At 63.9% G+C, this 18,970-nt stretch overlaps 2 protein-coding genes across 4 annotated transcripts; both read left to right on the forward strand.

Annotated features, from left to right (window-relative positions):
- Nucleotides 1-76: 76 nt before the first annotated feature.
- On the forward strand, nucleotides 77-3,675 carry PGLYRP2 (peptidoglycan recognition protein 2; the record flags this gene model as incomplete). Its single annotated transcript, XM_080408984.1, has 4 exons — nucleotides 77-137; nucleotides 703-2,151; nucleotides 2,716-2,926; nucleotides 3,009-3,675. The coding sequence occupies 4 exons, from the start codon at nucleotides 77-79 to the stop codon at nucleotides 3,442-3,444; spliced, it is 2,157 nt and encodes a 718-aa protein (XP_080265110.1). The 3' UTR covers nucleotides 3,445-3,675.
- Nucleotides 3,676-4,625: 950 nt separating this feature from the next.
- Nucleotides 4,626-18,283, forward strand: RASAL3 (RAS protein activator like 3). 3 transcript variants are annotated; one of them, XM_080409480.1, is made up of 19 exons: nucleotides 4,626-4,780; nucleotides 6,964-7,366; nucleotides 8,772-8,890; nucleotides 9,005-9,068; nucleotides 10,623-10,711; nucleotides 10,800-10,888; nucleotides 10,965-11,097; nucleotides 11,649-11,747; nucleotides 12,299-12,835; nucleotides 13,372-13,516; nucleotides 13,738-13,882; nucleotides 14,482-14,718; nucleotides 15,191-15,392; nucleotides 15,548-15,651; nucleotides 16,358-16,670; nucleotides 17,300-17,425; nucleotides 17,512-17,711; nucleotides 17,886-17,961; nucleotides 18,035-18,283. In XM_080409480.1, the coding sequence occupies exons 2-19, from the start codon at nucleotides 6,964-6,966 to the stop codon at nucleotides 18,182-18,184; spliced, it is 3,231 nt and encodes a 1,076-aa protein (XP_080265606.1). In that variant the 5' UTR covers nucleotides 4,626-4,780; the 3' UTR covers nucleotides 18,185-18,283. The 3 variants fall into 3 exon arrangements, with proteins under 3 accessions (XP_080265606.1, XP_080265607.1, XP_080265608.1); XM_080409481.1 differs by having other exon boundaries at nucleotides 17,542-17,711; XM_080409482.1 differs by lacking the exons at nucleotides 4,626-4,780; nucleotides 6,964-7,366; nucleotides 8,772-8,890; nucleotides 9,005-9,068 and adding an exon at nucleotides 9,552-10,260.
- Nucleotides 18,284-18,970: the final 687 nt, after the last annotated feature.

Below are 18,970 nucleotides of genomic sequence, written 5' to 3' on the forward strand. Positions count from 1 at the left end.
CCCCCGGTGACATCGGGGCCTGGGTGCAGGGACAAAGTCCGGCGCGGCCGCAACACGGGACACCGCGACGGGGGCCATGTCCTGCGCCACGATCCCCTGGCTCCTGGTGCTGAGCCTCTGCGCCCAGCACGCCGCAGGTAGGCACACCCCACGCCACACCGCGACACGCCCCACGGCAACACCCCGTAACATACCGCGGCACGCCACAACACGCCACGGCAACACCCCACAACACCCTATAACATACCACGACACGCCGCGACACGTCACAACAACACCCCACAACACCCCGTTACATACTGCAACACGCCACGGCAACACCCCACAGCAACACCCTGTAACATACCACAACATGCCATGACACGCCATGGCAACACCCCACAACACCCCATAACATACCACAACACGCCACGACACGTCACGACATCACATAACATACCACAGCACACCACGACACGCCAAGGCAACACCCCACAACACCCTATAACATACCACAACATGCCACGACATGCCACAACATGCCATAACACATCACCACATACCACAATACACCACGACGCACCCCGAGGTGCAGCGACACGCCACAACACGCTCCAACACACCACCACACGTGTGCCAACCGCAGGGGCTTCTCCCAGCCCGTTTTCGAGCCACAATCCCGCCAGCTGGTTGGGTTTTTCCCCCTAATTAGGGCGATTTGAGCCCAAATTCGTGCCCACGTGGGTGGGGCGGGGGTGGGGGCTGCACCCAGTTTGGGGGGGATTTGGGTTCTGGGTGCTGGCAGCAGGTGCGGTCGTCCTGATTTGGGGGGGTTTTGCCTTGTTTTGGGGTGTTTTCACCCGGGTTTTGGGTGCTTTCACCCAGTTTTAGGTGCCTTCACCCAGTTTTGGGTGCTTTCCCTCCAGTTTTGGGTGCTTTCACCCAATTTTAGGTGCATTTGCCCAGTTTTGGGTGCTTTCACCCAGTTTTGGGTGCTTTCCCTCCCATTTTGGGTGCATTCACCCAGTTTTGTGTGCTTTCACCCCAATTTTAGCTTTTGTTTTGGGTGCTTGCACCCAGTTTTAGCTGCATTCATCCAGTTTTGGGTGCATTTTCCTTTTTCTGGGTGCTTTCCCTCCCATTTTGGGTGCATTCCCCCAGTTTTTTGGGTGCATCCCCCCTGTTCTGGGTGCATCCCCCCAAATTTTGGGTGCATCCCCCCTGTTTCGGGCACATCCCCCCACCCCAAGCCCCCCCCCCCCACCCCAGGACACTCCAGCCACCCCCTGCACCCATGGGTGCCCCTGCAGGTCCCCCTGTCCCCCGTTGCAGGTCTCCCACCGCGCCACATGGACTCCGTGGTGGAGATGGTGGAAGCCCTGGAGTCAACCAGCCGCGGCTTCGCCAGCGTCGTGCCGGAGCTGGCGCGGGCACTGGGTGCCTGCAGCACCCCGGGGTGCCGCGCGGTGCTGGGCCACCCACCCACTGTCCCAGCAGCCCCACCAACGCTCAGCCGCGAGCAGTGGCTGCTCTTCACCCAACTCCTCCACCACGACACCGCAGCGCCCGAGCGCGGCGCAGTGCTGGCACCCGACGGCTCCACCGTCACCCTGGGACCCCTCCTCGCCGGCATCGAGGTTGGCCTCAGGCGGGCGTTGGGGTGGGCTGTCCCCACCCTGGAGCCACCCGTCGATGCGCTCTACGCCGTCACCATCACCGAAGCCTTGGGGACATCCTTCCTCTTGGCCCGTGACAGTGGTGGCCACCAGCCGGCGCTGGGACCCGCCGGCTGTTGGGATGACGTCAATGACCCCCAAAACTACACCCTGCTGGGACCCCCCTCCCCCATCCCCGATGCCGTCGCCAACGCGGCGATGGATGGGGTGCTGTTGGGTGCCCAGCTGGCCCAAGCACCCGTCCCACTCGCCGATCTCCTCCGGGGCTACTATGGGACGGGCAACGGCACGGAGAAGGGGCGACCACCCAGCAGTTACCGGCGGCGAGATTTTGGGGCGCTGGTGGCACCGGAGAAGCTGGAGGAGGAGGTGGCGGCGATGCTGAGGGTGCTGCAGGTGCTGCCACCCACGCGGGAGCTCCTGGAGGACGTGGAGCCGGAGGAGGTGGTGGCCATTGCTCGCCAAGCAGCAAGGGACTTCACGGAGGTCTATGTGGGTAGGGAGGTGGCACTGGGTGGTGGGAGCAGATCTTCTGTCCCCCCCCAAAAAAAATTGGGTGGGAGGGTGGGTGGAGAGCTGCACCCTGGGTGGGGGTGGGGTCTCTGGTGGCACCGCTGTGTAGGTGGCACCGAGGGGAGTCAAGCTTTGAGAGCTCAGTGGTGACATGTGGCTTGGCATGGTGGCCACCACCGCTGTGTCCCCTGGATGGACACCACCATGTCCCCTGGCTGGACACCAGTGTGTCCTCAGTTACCCCTAGATGAGGGGACCTCAGGGGGACACCATCATGTCCCAGGCCAAGGTGTCCGTCAGCTGGGCAGATGCTCCATGTCCCCAAGACACCCACCTCCACCATGTCCCAGGCCAAGGTGTCCCTCAGCTGGGCAGATGCTCCGTGTCCCCAAGACCCCCAGGGGACACCATCATGTCCCAGGCCAAGGTGTTCCTCAGCTGGGCAGATGCTCCATGTCCCCAAGACCCCCAGGGGACACTGCCATGGGTCCAGCCGCCCATGGGACCAGGCATGTCCCCTTCCTCCACCACCTGCCTTCCCTCGCAGCGTGCCCGGCCATCGTGCCCCGGTGCATGTGGGGTGCCCGTCCCTACCGGGGCACCCCCAAACCGTTGACCCTCCCCTTGGGCTCCGTCTATATCCATCACACCTTCATACCCAGCGCTCCGTGCCGCACCTTCACCGCCTGCGCCCGTGCCATGCGTGCCATGCAACGCTTCCACCAGGACACCCGTGGTTGGGATGACATTGGCTACAGGTGAGACCCTGTCACCATCACCCCACCGTGGTCCCCACCACCCATCCCTGGGTGGCTCAGGTTGACCCGTGGGTGCTTGCAGCTTCGTGGTGGGGTCAGATGGGTACCTGTACCAAGGTCGAGGTTGGCACTGGGTGGGTGCCCACACCAAAGGCTACAACACCAAAGGCTACGGCGTCAGCTACGTTGGAGACTTCTCGACCACCTTGCCAGACCATGATGCCATTGCCCTGGTGCGGGACAATCTCCTGCCCTGTGCCGTGAGGACTGGCCGGCTCCATCCCAACTACACCTTACGTGGCCACCGCCAGATGGGTCACACCAGCTGCCCCGGCAACTCCCTCTTCCATGAGATTGAGACCTGGCATGGCTTCAAGGTGAGCATCGGTGGCATCTTCATGGCTTGGAGGTTGGGTGCCCGGTTGGGGTGTCTGGTCCAGCTGGCATGGCTGGGAGGGTGGTGGGTTGGTGGAGGTGGTGGTGGGGCTGGTCACGGTTTCTTCTCTCCTCTGCAGTGAGGACCAGCCCTCTGGATCCTGGTCTGGATGGGTGCGGGAGAGGTTGGATGGTGATCTAGGTGGATGCTGGCCTGATGGGTGATGGTCTAGATGAATCCTGGTCCAACAGATGCTGGTTCTATGGGTGCCGGCCTGGGTGGACCCTGGTCCAGACAGACCCTGAGCCAAGGGATGTCATCAGGGATCAGCCCTGGGCCAGGTGGACACCAAACCCATGGATGCCAGCCCAGATGGACCATGGTCCAGATGGACACCAGCCCAACGGATGCCAGCCTGCGTGGGCACTGGGCTGGATAGACCATGGTCCAGATGGACACCAGCTCAACTGATGCCAACCCTGATAGACCATGGTGCAGGTGGACACCAAACCCATGGATGCCAGCCCAGATGGACCATGGTCCAGGTGGACACCAGCCCAAGGGATGCCAGCCTGGGTGGGCACTGGGTTGGATGGACCCTGGTCCAGATGGACACCAGCCCAACAGATGCCAACTCTGATGGACCATGGTCCAGGTGGACACCAAACCCATGGATGCCAACACTGATGGACCCTGGTCCAGGTGGACACCAAACCCATGGATGCCAGCCCTGATGGACCCTGGCCCAGAAGAACCTCAACCTTGAAGCCTACCAGCCTGGACAGATCCTGGCCCAGATTGGCACCGGACCAGGAGGCTCCTGACCTGGCCCCACTGGCCCAGCAGCCCCTTCCTGTAGCCACAAGCCACCAGAAATCCCCCTGCAATAAAGTCAGTGGCAGGACATCAGCTTTGGGTGGTCTCTGGACAACAAGAGGGAAACTGAGGCATGGGGGAGGGGATGGCCATGGGAGAGGACCTGAGGGACCCAGGTGCCCAGGACCTGCTGCAGGGCTGGGTGCTGTGGCACACGTGTGTGTGTGTGTACACATATGCCCAAGCAGCGCTGTCCCCCCCTTACCCCACCCCTTGGGGACCCCACATGACCCCCAAGGAGACACCCCCCCCTCCATATCCCACCCCCCAGACGGACATCCAGCTCCCACACTGCACCCCCCACCACAGCACCCGGGAACTGCCAGCTCCAGCACCTGTTCACTCTGAAACCTAATGATGGCGTTTAAACCCGATGCGTGCCCCTGGCCACCAGGGGCCCCAGCCCCCCTCGGGGGGTGGTCCAGGGTGGGTCACCCCCCTCGACATGTCCCGAGCTGTGGCCCAGTGTAAACTGGGAGCGGAGATAACATCATCGGGGCAGAGGCGGAGGTGAGGGTGTGACTGAAACTCCTGCCTGGTCACATGGGGAAGCCACGACAGGAACCGGGGAGGCCGAGTCAGGGTGCCAGAGAACAGCCGAGGTACCACGGGGATGGGGGGATGGGACATGGGGGGGGCGGGGGGGCACCCCAGGGTGATGCTCCAGCCTGGTGGGTACGTGGGAGATGCAGGATGCTGGGGTGGGGTGAGGCAGCACCCTGGGGTGCTGCAGGGGGGGGTATGGGTGATCTGCAGGGGGGGGTATGGGTGATGGGGTGCTGCGGGGGGTGTGGGTGATGGGGTTCGGGGGGGGGTGATGGGGTGCTGTAGGGTGCTGCAAGTTTGGGGGGGGACCCCAAAACCGTCCCACCCCAGCGTTTGGACCCCCTCTGCAGCTCAGCTCTGGAGTGCTGGCACCCCGAAATTGGAGCCATAGGCACCCACATCTCACCAGGGGGGTGGGGGGGCACGGTGAGGAGGTCCTGGGTGCACCCAGCCCCCCACCCTGGGGTCACCCTGGGGTGCTGGCGGGGTCCTGGCACGGGGTGCAGGTGCCAGGAGGAAACGGGGTGGCGGTGTGGGGGGAACGGCAGCGGCGGCAGCGACGGAAGCATTGCCAGCACCCGCCTGCGCTCGGGGCCACCGGGGGTGTCAGGCCACCTGCCAGGGTGTCACCCCGGCCCTGGTGTCACCGCACCCCACTGTCACCAAAGGCTGATGCTGCCGCACCTGCCATGCCACCGCGCCCCGGCAGGGATGGGTGCTGCAAGGAGTATTGGCACTCGTGGGTGGGGGGACCCCAGGGTGGCCAGGGACAGCAGCACCCACGAGATGGGGACCCCCCAGTGGACAGGGGCAGTCTGGGGACATGGGCACCCCCAAACTGGGGGGTCCTGGGTGGCAGGTGCACCTCAGAAATGTGGGCACCCACGGGGTGGGGGGACCCCCACAGTGGCTGGGCCACCCATGGAAATGGGGACCCCAGGGTGGGCAGAACCACCCCACAGCGAGGGGCACCCCAAGGTGCCCCAAAGTGGGTCCCAGTTAAGGGTGCCCTGGTGACAGGACACAAACTGGGGGGCCCAAGGGTGCCCTGGAGAAGGGCGGCCATGTGGGGGGCCCCAATGAGGGTGCCTGGATTGGGGAGCTGGGGGGGGCAGATTGAGACCCCCAGATAAGGGCAGCCAGATAGGGGGGCACAGGGTGGGGGCACCCAATAGGGGTGCTCATATAGGGTGCTCATATACAGGTGCTCATATAGGGTGTTCATATAGGTGCTCATGTAGGGGTGCTCATGTGGGGATGCTCATATAGAGGTGCTCTTATAGGGTGCTCATATAGGGAGCTCATATAGGGTGTTCATATAGGTGCTCATGTTGGGGTGCTCATATAGGGTGCTCATATAGGGTGCTCATATAGGGGTGCTCTTACAGGGGTGCTCATATAGGGGTGCTCATGTAGGGGTGCTCATATAGGGGTGCTCATATAGGGTGCTCATGTAGGGGTGCTCATATAGGGTGCTCATATAGGGTGCTCATGTAGGGGTGCTCTTATAGGGTGTTCATGTAGGGGTGCTCATATAGGGGTGCTCTTACAGGGGTGCTCATATAGGGTGCTCATATAGGGGTGCTCTTACAGGGGTGCTCATATAGGGGTGCTCATGTAGGGGTGCTCATATAGGGTGCCCATATAGGGTGCTCATATAGGGGTGCTCTTATAGGGGTGCTCATGTAGGGGTGCTCTTATAGGGTGTTCATGTAGGGGTGCTCATATAGGGGTGCTCTTACAGGGGTGCTCATATAGGGTGCTCATATAGGGTGCCCATATAGGGTGCTCATATAGGGGTGCTCTTATAGGGGTGCTCATGTAGGGGTGCTCATATAGGGTGCTCATATAGGGTGCCCATATAGGGTGCTCATGTAGGGGTGCTCATATAGGGGTGCTCATGTAGGGGTGCTCATATAGGGTGCTCATGTAGGGGTGCTCTTATAGGGTGTTCATGTAGGGGTGCTCATATAGGGGTGCTCTTACAGGGGTGCTCATATAGGGTGCTCATATAGGGAGCTCATATAGGGTGCTCTTATAGGGGTGTCTGGGCTTGGGTGCCTGGATAGAGGCACCCAGATCGGGGTGCCCTGGGTGGGGGTGCCTGGATAGGGGCGCCCATAAAGTGACTCTCAGATAGGGCTGCCCGGGCGGGGATGGTAGGTTGGGGTGCCTGGGTAAGGGTCTCCCACCTCCCACCCCCCACCCCATGGCTGACGTGTCTCTCCCCACCCCACAGATGGACCCAGAGCGACCCCCACCTGGCCCTGAGCCACCAGCCCTGCTCAAGACCTACAAGTGGCGAACAGCAGCACCCATGGGTGACCGAGAAGCTGCGCGGGGCGCAGGGTCCCCGGGGAGCCGCCACTGGAGCCGGCTGCAGGGATGGAAACGCTCCTACAGCCACCCCGAGCCCAGTGGTCTTGACGAGGGCACGTCCCCCATGGGGGCACCCAAGGCCAGCACCCGTCGGTCCCTCTTCCAACGGGCCTTTTCGGCCCCATCCAAGGGTCCCAAGGAGACGCGGGGTGCCGAGGGGGGCAGGACCACCCTGCAGTGGTACCTGCGCTCCGTCTCCAAGAGGAAGGGTCCCATGGAGAGCAGCGCCAAGGTGGAGCAGGTGCTCCATGATGCTCTGCCAGGTAAGGGGGGGCACGGCGGAGGGTGGGGGTCAGGGTGCTGGTGGGAGGTGGTGGCGGTGGGCGGAGGGGGGTGGGGAAGGGTGGAGGAGGGGTGGGGGTTGGGGATTAGGAGTGGGGGATGGTAATGCTGGGTGGGGGGTGATAATGCTTGGTAGGGGGTGATGATGATGAGTGGGGGGTGATAATGCTTAGTAGGGGGTGATAATGCTGGGTGGGGGATGATAATGCTGGGTGGGGGGTGATAATGCTTGGTAGGGGGTGATGATGATGAGTGGGGGGTGGTAATGCTGGGTGGGGGTGATAATGCTGGGTGGGGGGTGATAATGATGGTTGGGGATGATAATGATGGTTGGGGGTGATAATGATGGGTGGGGGGTCATAATGCTGGGTAGGGGGGATGCTGGGTGAGGGATGATAATGGTGGTTGGGGGTGATAATGCTGGGTGGGGGTGATGATGGGTGGGGGATGGTAATGATGGGTGGGGGGTGACAATGCTGGGTGGGAGGTGATAATGCTGGGTGGGGGATGGTAATGATGGGTAGGGGGTGATGATGGGTGGGGGGTGACACTGCTGAGTGGGGGTGATAATGATGGGTAGGGGTTGATGCTGGGTGGGGGGTGACAATGCTGGGTGGGGGGTGGCAACGATGATGGGGGTGACGATCTGGGGTGGTGGGCGGGGGGCAGCAGGCTGAGGGCACTGGGTGGCGGTGATGGGTGGTGGGTGATGGGGAGATGGGTGGGATGGTGACAGCTGGGCTCTGGGTGGGTGACGGTGGGCTCATAGCAGGGTGCAGGATCTGCCCAGGCTTCACTGGTGTTGGTGCCCTCCAAGGTTGGGGGGGCACCCACGGGTGCAGGGTGGCTGGGTCCCACCTGTCCCCAGGGCCCACTCAGCCACCTGTGGCCCTGGTCCCACATGTGCCTGGCACGGGGCTTGGTGGTGGCACGTGGAGCCACATGGGTGCCAGCGGCACCCAGATCTGGCAAAACTGGCTTGGCCCTGGCAAGGCCACCCACAGTGCCAGCGGGGCCACCCACGGTGCCAGCGGGGCCACCCATAGTGCTGGCAGGGCCCTGGGCAGAGCAGCCACCCAGGTTTGGCCCCTCCTGGCATCACCACACCCATGGTGGCACCTCTGTGGCCACCTGTCCCCCAGCATCACCACATCCATGGTGGCACCTCCATGGCCACGTGTCCCCCAAGGTCACCACGCTCATGGTGGCACCTCCATGGCCTCCTGTCCACCATGGTGGACCATGGAGGTGGTCCATAGTCCTCTGGCACCATCACCACACCCATAGCAGTGTGACAGCCATGTCCCCTGGCAGTGCCACACTACCCACGGGTGCTGGGGCACGGGGAGCCCCCCTGCCCACCGACACCCTGCTCTGCACCCCCAGCCAGCACCCATGGGACATCATCCATCCTGCTGGCACCAGCATCCGCCACCCCGGTGTGGGATGTGTCCAACTTCTCTTTGGTGGACGGCCACCTGGTCCTCGTGGGCAGAGACAGAGAGGTGAGGACACGGGGACATGAGTCCCCTGGGGAACCCAGGGGCTTGTGCCGACATCCCCTGGGGTGCACAGGTGGGTGCTAGGGACACCATTGGCTGACCCCTCCGTGTCCCCAGGCTGTGGGCAAGAGCAGGAACTGGACGGGGAGTGCCAAACCGGCAGGCGGCACGAGGGACCCTGGTGAGCTCATGCGGCCCACGCCACCGCACACGCCACCGCACACGGGTGCCACAGGATGTCAGCACGCGCTGGTGCAAGCCGTGTGCGTGCAGCTCTGGTGTGGCTCCGGTGCATGGAGCTCTCTTGGCCACGTGCCATACCGTGTGCCGTGACGTGCACCATGTCATGTGCTACACATTCGTGCATCATGTGCCACACCATGCACCGTGCCGTGTGCCACGCGTTCGTGCATCATGCGCTGCGCCGTGCGTTGTGTCATGTACCACGTGGCCCTGCGCCATGCGCTGTGCACTGTGTGCGCACCACGGCCGTGTGCCATGCCATGCCCCGTGCGCCACACACCATGCACCATGCCACGCACCGTGCTGGGCACCACACCATGCACTACGATGCGTGCTGTGCCGTGCTGTGCACCATGCACCATGCACCGTGCACCATGCACCATGCTGTGCACCATGGCCATGCACCATGCGCTACAACATGCACTGTGCCGTGCAATGCACCATGCACCATGCACCATGCACCATGCCATGCACCATGTTGAGCACCATGCCATGCACTACGACACGTGATGTGCCATGCCATGCCATGCACCATGCACCATGCACCATGCCACACACCATGCTGTGCACCACACCACGCACTATGACACCCGCTGTGCCATGCTGTGCCCCATGCTGTGCACTGCACCATGCACTGTGCCATGCAGCAGACCATGCAAAGCCCTGTGCCATGCACCCTGCCGTGCCCTGTGCCCCACACCGTGCCCTGTGCCATGCTCCACGCCATGCCCCGTGCCCCATACCATGCATTCTGCCGTGCCCCATGCCATGCCCCCTGCCCCATGCCCTGCATTTTGCCATGCCCCACGCTGTGCCCTGTGCCCCACACTGTGCCCCATGCCCCACGCTGTGTGTTGTGCCATGCCCCACACCGTACCTTGTGCCCCACGCCGTGCCCCATGCCCCACGCTGTGTCCTGTGCCCCTTGCCCTGCATTGTGCCGTGCCCCACACCAGCCCCATGCAGGAAGCGTGATGCGCAAGGCTGCCTTGTACCGTCACCGCTTCCTCCCCGCTGCTGTGCCTGCCGATGGCAGCGATAACCGCTACCGCCTTCCCCCCTGCACCCCACACCGGCATCGCCACCCGCCATGGGGCCCCGGCGCTGGGTGCTCTGCGCCGCGCAGGGAGGTGAGTGACCCCAGCGCCCTGGACCAGCACCCACATGGCACCAGGGTGACACCATCCTGGATGGGTGCTGAGCTTTGCAGCACTGGAGGTGGGGCATCAGGATAAATCCCTGCGCCCTCGCACCCCTGAGCGCCCACCTGCAGCACCCACAGCTCGGCTGCAACTGGGGGCTACGGGTGGGGGGAGGTGCAGGATTGGGCACCCAGAACCAGGCACCTGGCTGCTTCCTCCAGCTTTGGCTGATGTTTCCCCAGGGGGGAGGGGAGGTATGGATGTATCCTGCCCCCCCCAAATGCTGGTGCAGTGTTGGGGTGCTCAGGGTGCTGGGCAAGAGGGGTCTTGATGCTGGGTGCCCCCCCCAGACTCCGCTGTGGATGAGCGGAGCACCCGAGGTGCCGGGAGAAGCAGCGAGAGCGAAACCTCCCCCACCCTGCAGTTCAGCAATGTCAAGGTGGGCACCCCCTTACCCCCAGCCCCCCCCCCCCAGGGTGCTGCCCCCCCCATGGCTGACACGGCACCCGTCTCCTCACCCCATCCAGGGGTTATTGTGGAAGAGGCTCCGGGAGCGGAAAGGTCGTGGTGGCTCCAAAGCTGAGACCCCAGCAGCAATGGTCCCCAACGGCGAAAGGTCCAGCAGGGTGGGGTGAGGCGGTGGGTTGGGAGGTGCTGGGGGGGGTGCTTGGGTGACCGTGCTGTCCCTGTAGGGTGCCCAGCCGGAGTGGCTCACGGGAATCGCTGCTGCCAGCACCCAGTGCCGCTGAGCTGGACCTCACCGGGGACAACGTCATCGTCCGGCCCGTGCACGGCAGCATCGTGGGAGAGAAGTTTTGCTTTCAGGTAATGGGCTTGCAGGGGGGTGCTCGGGGTGCAGCTGGGGGACCCTGGGGGGGCACAGAGGGCAACCTGAAGGAGAACCTAAGGGCACCCAGGGCACCTTGGATAGGCACCCAGGGCACCCACGGCACCCTGGAGAGGTACCCGGGGTACACCATGGCACCTTGGAGAAGCACCCAGGGCACCTGTGGCCACCTACATAGTCACCCATGGCACCCTGGGGTGCACCCAGGGTACACCAGGCACCTTGGAGTGGCAACTGGAGACCCAGAACACCCTGCACAGGCACCCAGGGCCCCCTGGAGAAGCCCCCAGGGTGTCCAGAGCACCCATGGCACCCTGGAGGTGCACCCAGAGCACCCAGGCACCGTGACAGGGCACCCAACGAACCCCAGAGCGGAATGCAGGGCACCCTTCAGAGGCACCCAGGGTGCTCCCACTCAGCACCAAAAAGACCCCTCAGCACAGCCCTTAGCCATGGTCACCCAGATCCCCAGCACAGCCCCCTCCCAGGCACCCAAGGGTGCCCCTCCAGACACCCTCCCTGCACCCAGATCATCACAGGCGAGGGCAGCCGGTCCTTTGGGTGCACATCCCTGGCTGAGCGCGACCGCTGGATCGAGAACCTGCGCCGGACCGTGCAGCCCAACAAGGTGGGACCGCGGGACACCCATGGGCCACACATGGGCCACCCCCCCCCCCATCCCCAGGGGTTGGAAACCCCCCAGCACCCCCACATGGGGGACCACCCACACACCCCCTGTCTCCCCAGTGGGCAGGATGAGGCCCACTGGCAGGGCTGGCTGGGGAAACTGGGGCATGAGCCACCCTGGAGCCCTGCTGGCACCCACAGCCCTGTGTCCCTGTGTCCCCTCCTGTCCCCTGAGGACTTGGTTGTCCCCTCCTGTCCCACGTGTCCCATCCTGTCACCCACGTCCCCTCCTGTCCCCAAGTCCCTGCACTGAATCCTGTGTCCCCTTCCAGTCCTCCATGTCCCCCCCAGTTCCCCTTTCCCCTCCTGTCCCCAGTGTCCCCCCGGTCCTCTATGTCCCCTCCTGTTCCCTATTGCCCCTATATCCCCTTTTGTCCCTCCACGTCCCCTCTTGTCCCCATTCCCATGTCCACCCACAGAGTCCCCAGTAGCCACCAACCCCCTCCCCCCAGATTTACACACACCCCCTCCATGACCCCCCCACCCCGACAGGACAACTGCGAGCGGCTGGAGCTGGCGCTGAGCCTGTGGGTGTACGAAGCACGGGACCTGCCACCTCGGCGGCGGCTCCGTTGTCACCTCCACCTGGATGGCACCCTCTTTGCCCGTACCACCGCCAAGGTGGCCGGTCCCGATGGTGAGCTCTTTTGGGGTGAACTCTTCCAGTTGGCCGCCCTGCCACCCACCCGTGCCCTCACCCTCGCCCTTTGCCGTGATGACCAACCTGGACAACCGGTGGCCTCCATCACCGTCCCCTTGGCCGAGCTGGCAGCCACCCGGCAGCCCTTGGAGCGCTGGTACCCGCTGAGTGGTCCTGGGGGAGGCGAGCGGGTGCCGTCGGTGAGGGTGCGTGGGCGCTACCGGGAGGTGCGGGTGCTGCCCATCGTGCGCTACAAGGAGTTGGCTGAGTTCATCACCTTCCACTACCGGGAGCTGTGCGCCCGCCTGGAGCCCACCATCGCTGTCCGGCACAAGGAGGAGCTGGCTGGTGCCCTGGTCCACGTCTTGCAGAGCACTGGGAAGGCCAAGGTGGAGCGGGTGGTGGCCATGGGGGACATGGGGAGGGGGGGGAGGGTGGATAGGGGCGAGGTGGGTGTCGCCTCACGTGTTATGGGTTTGGCAGTTGGGGTGGGATGGGTATCGTGGGTTGGGGGTGCCGGGAGAGCTGGGGTGGGATGGATGGGGTGGATGGGTTGGGTTGGGAGGGGATGAATGAGATGGGTTGGGGTTAGATGGGTTGGGTTGGGAGGGGATAGGATGGATAAGTTGGGTTGGCGTTGGATGGGTTGGGTTGGGAGGGGGTGGGATGGATGAGGTGGGTTGGGAGAGGATGAGATGGATGACATGGGTTGGGGTTAGATGGGTTGGGTTGGGAGGGGATGGGATGGGTTGGGGTTGGATGGCTTGGGTTGGGATGAGTTGAGTTGATGGGATGGATGTATTTGAATGGGACGGGGGCGGGGGGGGGGCGGGGGGGGATATGATCCTGGCCCTTCCCAGGGTGGGTTGGTGGAGCCAGTCTGGGGCCATGGGTGCCCTCTGAGCCCTCCAACATGTCCTGGCAGTCGTTCCTCATTGACCTTGGCGTAGCTGAGCTGGACCGCTTTGACGACCGCGAGGCACTGATCTTCCGCGAGAACACGCTGGCCACCAAGGCCATTGACGAGTACATGAAACTGGTGGGGGGCAAGTACCTCCAGGACACGCTGGGTACGGCCGAACATCACAGGGCTTTGTGGGACATTATGGGATGTTCTGGGATGCAGGACATCCTGGGCATGAAGTTACTGGGTGCTACAGGGCATTAGGGGGCACTTTGGGCTGCAAGAAACCCCCAGAACATCCATGGGGATGTGGTGGAGGCTTGTCCCAGCCATCCCTATGGTGGTGGCCACTTGGACACCTCTCACAGGTTGTCCCTTGGTGCCCAGGTGAGATTGTGGCCCAGCTCTGCACCTCGGATGACAGCTGCGAGGTGGATCCCAGCAAATGTGCCAGCCTGGACCTCTCCGACAACCAGAACAACCTGCGGCAGGTCTGCGAGGAGACCCTCCAGCGCATCGCCACCTCCTGCGAGTGAGGGCACACGCGGGTGGCCATGGGGACGGGCACCTGCACAGGGATGGGCTTGGGGATGGACAGCATGGGCAATGGACAGGCAGGATGGTGGGCACCAATGCCAGGAGGAGCCGGGAGAAGCTTGGAGATGGGCATGGGCACAGGGATGGGCTTGGGGACAGGGATGGGAATGGGCAGGAGGACAGGCAGTGGCACCAGGATGGGCATGGGGACGGGTTTGGGGACTGGCACCATCCCTGGGGTGGACATGAGGGTCAGGAAAGGGGGTGGGCACCATCCCTAGGGTGGGCATGGGGATGGGTTTGGGGACTGGAACCATCCCTGGGGTGAGCATGGAGACGGGCACCAGCAGGACCTGGGTACAAGCCTGGGGACAGACATGGGGATGGGGGACAGAGGGATGGGGGTGGGCACCATCCCTGGGATGAACACGGAGATGGGCACCAGGAAGAACCTTGGAGGCCAGCAGAGGGGACGAGCACAGGGACAAGCACAGCATGGCGGGCACGCCATCCCACCACACCCCAGGGTGGCACCCTGCAGGGGCTCCAGCCCACCCCCACTACCCCATCCCCCATCAGGACGTGTCTCCATAGGACCTTCCCGGCGGAGCTGGGCGAGATCTTCTCGGCGTGGCAGGATGAGTGCACGGCGCGGGGCAAAGCACCCATCGGGCAGCGCCTGGTCTCGGCGTCCCTCTTCCTGCGCTTCCTCTGCCCGGCCATCATGTCCCCGAGCCTCTTCGGCCTCGTCCAGGAGTACCCGAGCGAAGCCACCACCCGCACCCTCACCCTGGTGGCCAAGGTCATCCAGAACCTGGCCAACTTCACCACGTACGTCACGGCAGGGACGGCACTGGGCGGGGGGACACATGTCCATCGGGGAGCCATGGGGTGGTGGGGACATCCCTACATGCTGTGTGGCACGTGCCATGGACGGTCATGGGGCAGTTGGGTTGTCCTCAACATGCCATGGAGCAGCAGACATGTCCCATAAATGCCATGGGCTGTGAGATGTTGTCCCCAACATGCCATGGAGCAGAAGGGATGTCCCATAAATGCCATGGGCTGTGATATCTCCACTCCATGAAGAGCCCCATGTGTCACCTGTGGTGGCCTGACCTGTGGGTGGCTTGGTTGGAGAACATGGATGTGTCCTCACCCATGTCCTGGCTTCTGGTGGTGACACGGTGCAGGGACGTTGTGATGACTTGGACCATGATCCTGGAGGTGGCCTGGCCCATGACCACAATGGTGGCCCAGGCCTTCTCCTGGCCTTCAGGTGACTGGACATGGTGGTCCCCAGGTTTGGAGAGAAGGAGGCCTACATGGGCTTCATGAACGAGTTCCTGGAGCACAACTGCAGCACCATGACAGAATTCCTGCAGAGCGTGGCCAACCCCGAGAGCAGCGTCCACATGGCCACCTACGATGGCTACGTGGACCTGGCTCTGGAGCTCGCCACCCTCCACCTGCTGCTCTGTGACATCTTCTCCAGCCTGGACCAGGTACCACCACCCGTTTGTCCCCAAGGGTAGCTGGCAAGGCTGGCCACTTCCTTCTGTCCACAGACAGAGCTGGTGGCCGTTGCCCCATGGATGGCACTTACCCCACGGCCACCCGTTGTCCCCATAATGTCCTTGTCTTGTCCTGGTCCTGGTAGGCCACCCAGGAGGAGCTGGAGCCCCTGCCCACCATCCTCACTGCCATCAGGGAGGGGACCCCTGTCCCTGTCTCCGTCCGTCTCAGCTCCACCACGGAGCAAAGGTACTGGTGGGTGGTCAGAGGGACACATGTGACCAAGGTGGACATGTGGGGCCAGGAGGAGCTTTGGGACAGTGGTGGCACGAGGGTGGGTTTGGGGTGGTTGTGGGTCTGGCTGGGTTCAGGGGATGGTTTTGGTCCCTGGTGGGTCCAGCAGATGGTTTTGGTCCAGGTTGGGGGTGGTTCTGGTCCCAGTTCAGGGGATGGGTTTGGCCCCTGGTGGGTCCAGCAGATGGTTTTGGTCCAGGTTGGGGGTGGTTCTGGTCCCAGTTCAGGTGCTGGTTTTGGTCTGCACTGGATTTGGTGGACACCAGGAGATGTTCCTGGTCCCAGATGGATTCAGGGGATGTTTCTGGACCTAACTGGGTTTGAGGTAGTTCAGGTCTAGGCTGGTCCCAGTTCAGGGGATGGTTTTGGTCCCTGGTGGGTCCAGAAGATGGTTGTGGTCCAGGCAAGGGATGGTTCTGGTCCCAGTTCAGGTGCTGGTTTTGGTCTGGACTGGATTTGGTGGACAGCAGGAGATGTTCCTGGTCCCAGATGGATTCAGGGGGTGTTTCTGGTCCTGTCTGAGCTTGGGGCAGTCCAGGTCTAGGCTGGGCTCAGGAGATGGGTCCAACCCCAAGGGGGTCTGGGGTGCCTCTGGTCCCAGTGGGGTTCAGGATGGTTCTGGACCTTCCTGGCCCTCTCCATCACCTACCTTCCCTCTCAGCAAGGCAGAAAGCTTCAAACCAGGCTTCGTGCCACCACGGGACCTGAGCAAGCACAGTCCCCTCATCAAGAGCCAGTCCCTCACCAGCATCCGCCGCGGCCGGAGCCGGGAGGATGGCCCAGACCCAGAGCCATCACCGGCACTGGTCCCATCACCGCCACCCAACCGGGAACGCCGCAACGTGCAGCGCACCCAGAGCGTGCCGGCACAGACCAAAGCCACCCGGCGCCTGCGCAAGCAGGGCAGCGCCGAGCAGGTGGCTGAGCCACCCGCCAATGACACCCCGGGGTCCCTCGTGCCATGCGGTGCCGCGGTAAGCCACGCAGCCATCGCGCCATCGTCCCGGTGGGGTGGGTGCTCGGTGGGTGGTGTTGGTGGTGCCACCAGCGCCGTTAACACGTGCCACTGGTGCCGTAGGGTTGCGGGAAGCCGTGGCAGCCATCGTGCCATCACCCTGGCATTGGGGTGGGTGCTCGGTGGGTGGCGTTGATGGTGCCACCAGCGCTGTTAACGGGTGCCACCAGTGCCGTAGGGTTGCAGAAAGCCGCAGCAGCCATCGCGCCATCATCCCGGTGGGGTGGGTGCTCGGTGGGTGGCATTGACGGTGCCACCGGTGCCATTAACGGATGCCACCGTAGGGTTGCGGTAAGCTGCAGCAGCCATCACGCCATCGCCCTGGTGTTGGGGTGGGTGCTCGGTGGGTGCCGTTAACGGATGCCACCGGTGCCGTAGGGTCGTGGGAAGCCGCGGCAGCCATCGTGCCATCGCTCCAGTGTTGGGGTGGATGCTCGGTGGGTAGCGTTGATGGTGCCACTGGTGCCGTAAACCGGTGCCACCATAGGGTTGCAGGAAGCCGCGGCAGCCGTCGCCCTGGTGTTGGGGTGGGTGCTCGGTGGGTGGTGTTCATGGTGCCACCGGCACCGTTAATGGGTGCCACCGTAGGGTCACGGGAAGTTGCGCTCGTCGGTGTCGCTACCACGCAAATCGACGGTGCCGTGGCAGCGCTACGCGGATGAGGCGGCAGCGGCGGCGCAGGGCGAGCTCTATGCCATGCGCCCGCTGGAGAAGGTACCGCCAGGGTGGGTGGCAGCCCACGGCACGGGGGTGCCCCCCAGACCCCCTCCCCACACCCGAGTCTTCGTCCCCCCTTCCAGCACGGGCGGTTGATCGAGGCGCTGCGGCAGGAGGTGGCGGAGAACCGGGAGAAGTTGCAGCTGGCGGAGAGGCAGGTGGGCGAGATGGAGGGGCACCAGCGGGGGCTGCGGCACGAGCAGGGGCAGCACCGGGAGCAGCTCGAGCGTCTGCGGCAGCAGCTGGAGGAGGCCAACGCCCGCGCGGCCAATTTGGGTGCCAGGTGGGGGTGGGGAGTGGGTGTCGGGTGGGGGTGGGGAGTGGGTGTCGGGTGGGGATGGGGAGTGGGTGCCGGGTGGGGGTGGGGAGTGGGTGCCGGGTGGGGGTGGGGAGTGGGTGCCCCAAATCAGCGGGTGCCGCCACTGGGGCAGGGTCTTGGCTCACACCCCCCCCTTAGGCTGACGGCTGCTGAAGGCACCAGGAAGAAGGACCTGGAGAGGCTGAAGACCAGCGAGGAGAAGAGCCAGGAGCTGGTAGGAGCTGGGCTGTGGGTGCACCCAGGGGTGACGCGGGGGACCTGGTGGCACTGACGTGGTCCCCTGGCAGGAGAGGCGGCTGGCGGTGCTGGAGAGGGACCAGGCGGAGCTGCGGGGTGCCATCGCCCACGTCCTGGGCACCCCCGGCAGGACGGGACGCCGGGTGCTGACGCGAGGTTGGGACGAAAGCGGTGATGATGCTCAAGCCACCAGCGTGTAACTGACCGTCCCGATGTCCCCAACATCATCTCCTGTGGTTCCTGCAGGTTTGGTCCCCATCCTGCGGGGTGTCCCAAGCAATAAACAGCGTTACAAGGTGCTTGGTTGTGTCCTGCCACCCCCCGGGGTTCTGTCCCCACCCTGTCCCCAGCACCCGATGCCTGCCTGGAACATCCGAAGACCTGGGGCAGTGAAAGGGACAGCAGGGAACCCCTGGGGACATGGTTGTGGGGACAGTTTGGGCCCATAATGGGGATGGCAGGGCCATAGGGACCCCTCAGGGCAGGGCCATGGGGACATTTTAGGGACAACAGGGCTGCGGGGACCCTTCGGGGCATGGGGTGCCCTCGGGGACGACACAGGGATCCCTTGGGACAGGGCCATGGGGTCCCCTCAGGGACAGCAGGGCCATGGTGACCCCTCAGGGCAGGGCCACAGGGACGCTTTGGGGACAGCAGGGCCATGGGGACACTTTGGGGACAACAGGGCCACGGGGACCCCTTGGGAAAGGCCTATGGAGACCCTCAGGACAGAGTCGTGGGGACATTTTGGGGACAACAGGGCCACAGGGCCCCTAGGGACAGGGCCACAGGGACCCCTCAGGGCAGGGCCATGGGGACACTTTGGGGACAGCAGGGCCACGGGGACCCCTCGGGACAGAGCAATGAGGATACTCTGGGGACAACAGGGCCCCGGGGACCCCTTGGGGCGGGGCCATGGGGACACTTTGGGCACGACAGGGCCACAGGGATCCCTAGGGACAGGGCCACAGAGTCCCCTCAAGGAC

This window comes from Falco punctatus, assembly GCF_963210335.1.
Source record: "Falco punctatus genome assembly, chromosome: 13".
NCBI classification, from domain to species: Eukaryota; Metazoa; Chordata; class Aves; order Falconiformes; family Falconidae; genus Falco; species Falco punctatus.

Coding starts and splice junctions, on each gene's coding strand:
- RASAL3 (XM_080409480.1), top strand. CDS start 6,964: ATGGACCCAGAGCGACCCCCACCTGGCCCTGAGCCACCAGCCCTGCTC. Junction 11,098..11,648: donor GAGAGAAGTTTTGCTTTCAG/GTAATGGGCTTG, acceptor CCCTGCACCCAG/ATCATCACAGGCGAGGGCAG. Junction 12,836..13,371: donor AGAGCACTGGGAAGGCCAAG/GTGGAGCGGGTG, acceptor ATGTCCTGGCAG/TCGTTCCTCATTGACCTTGG.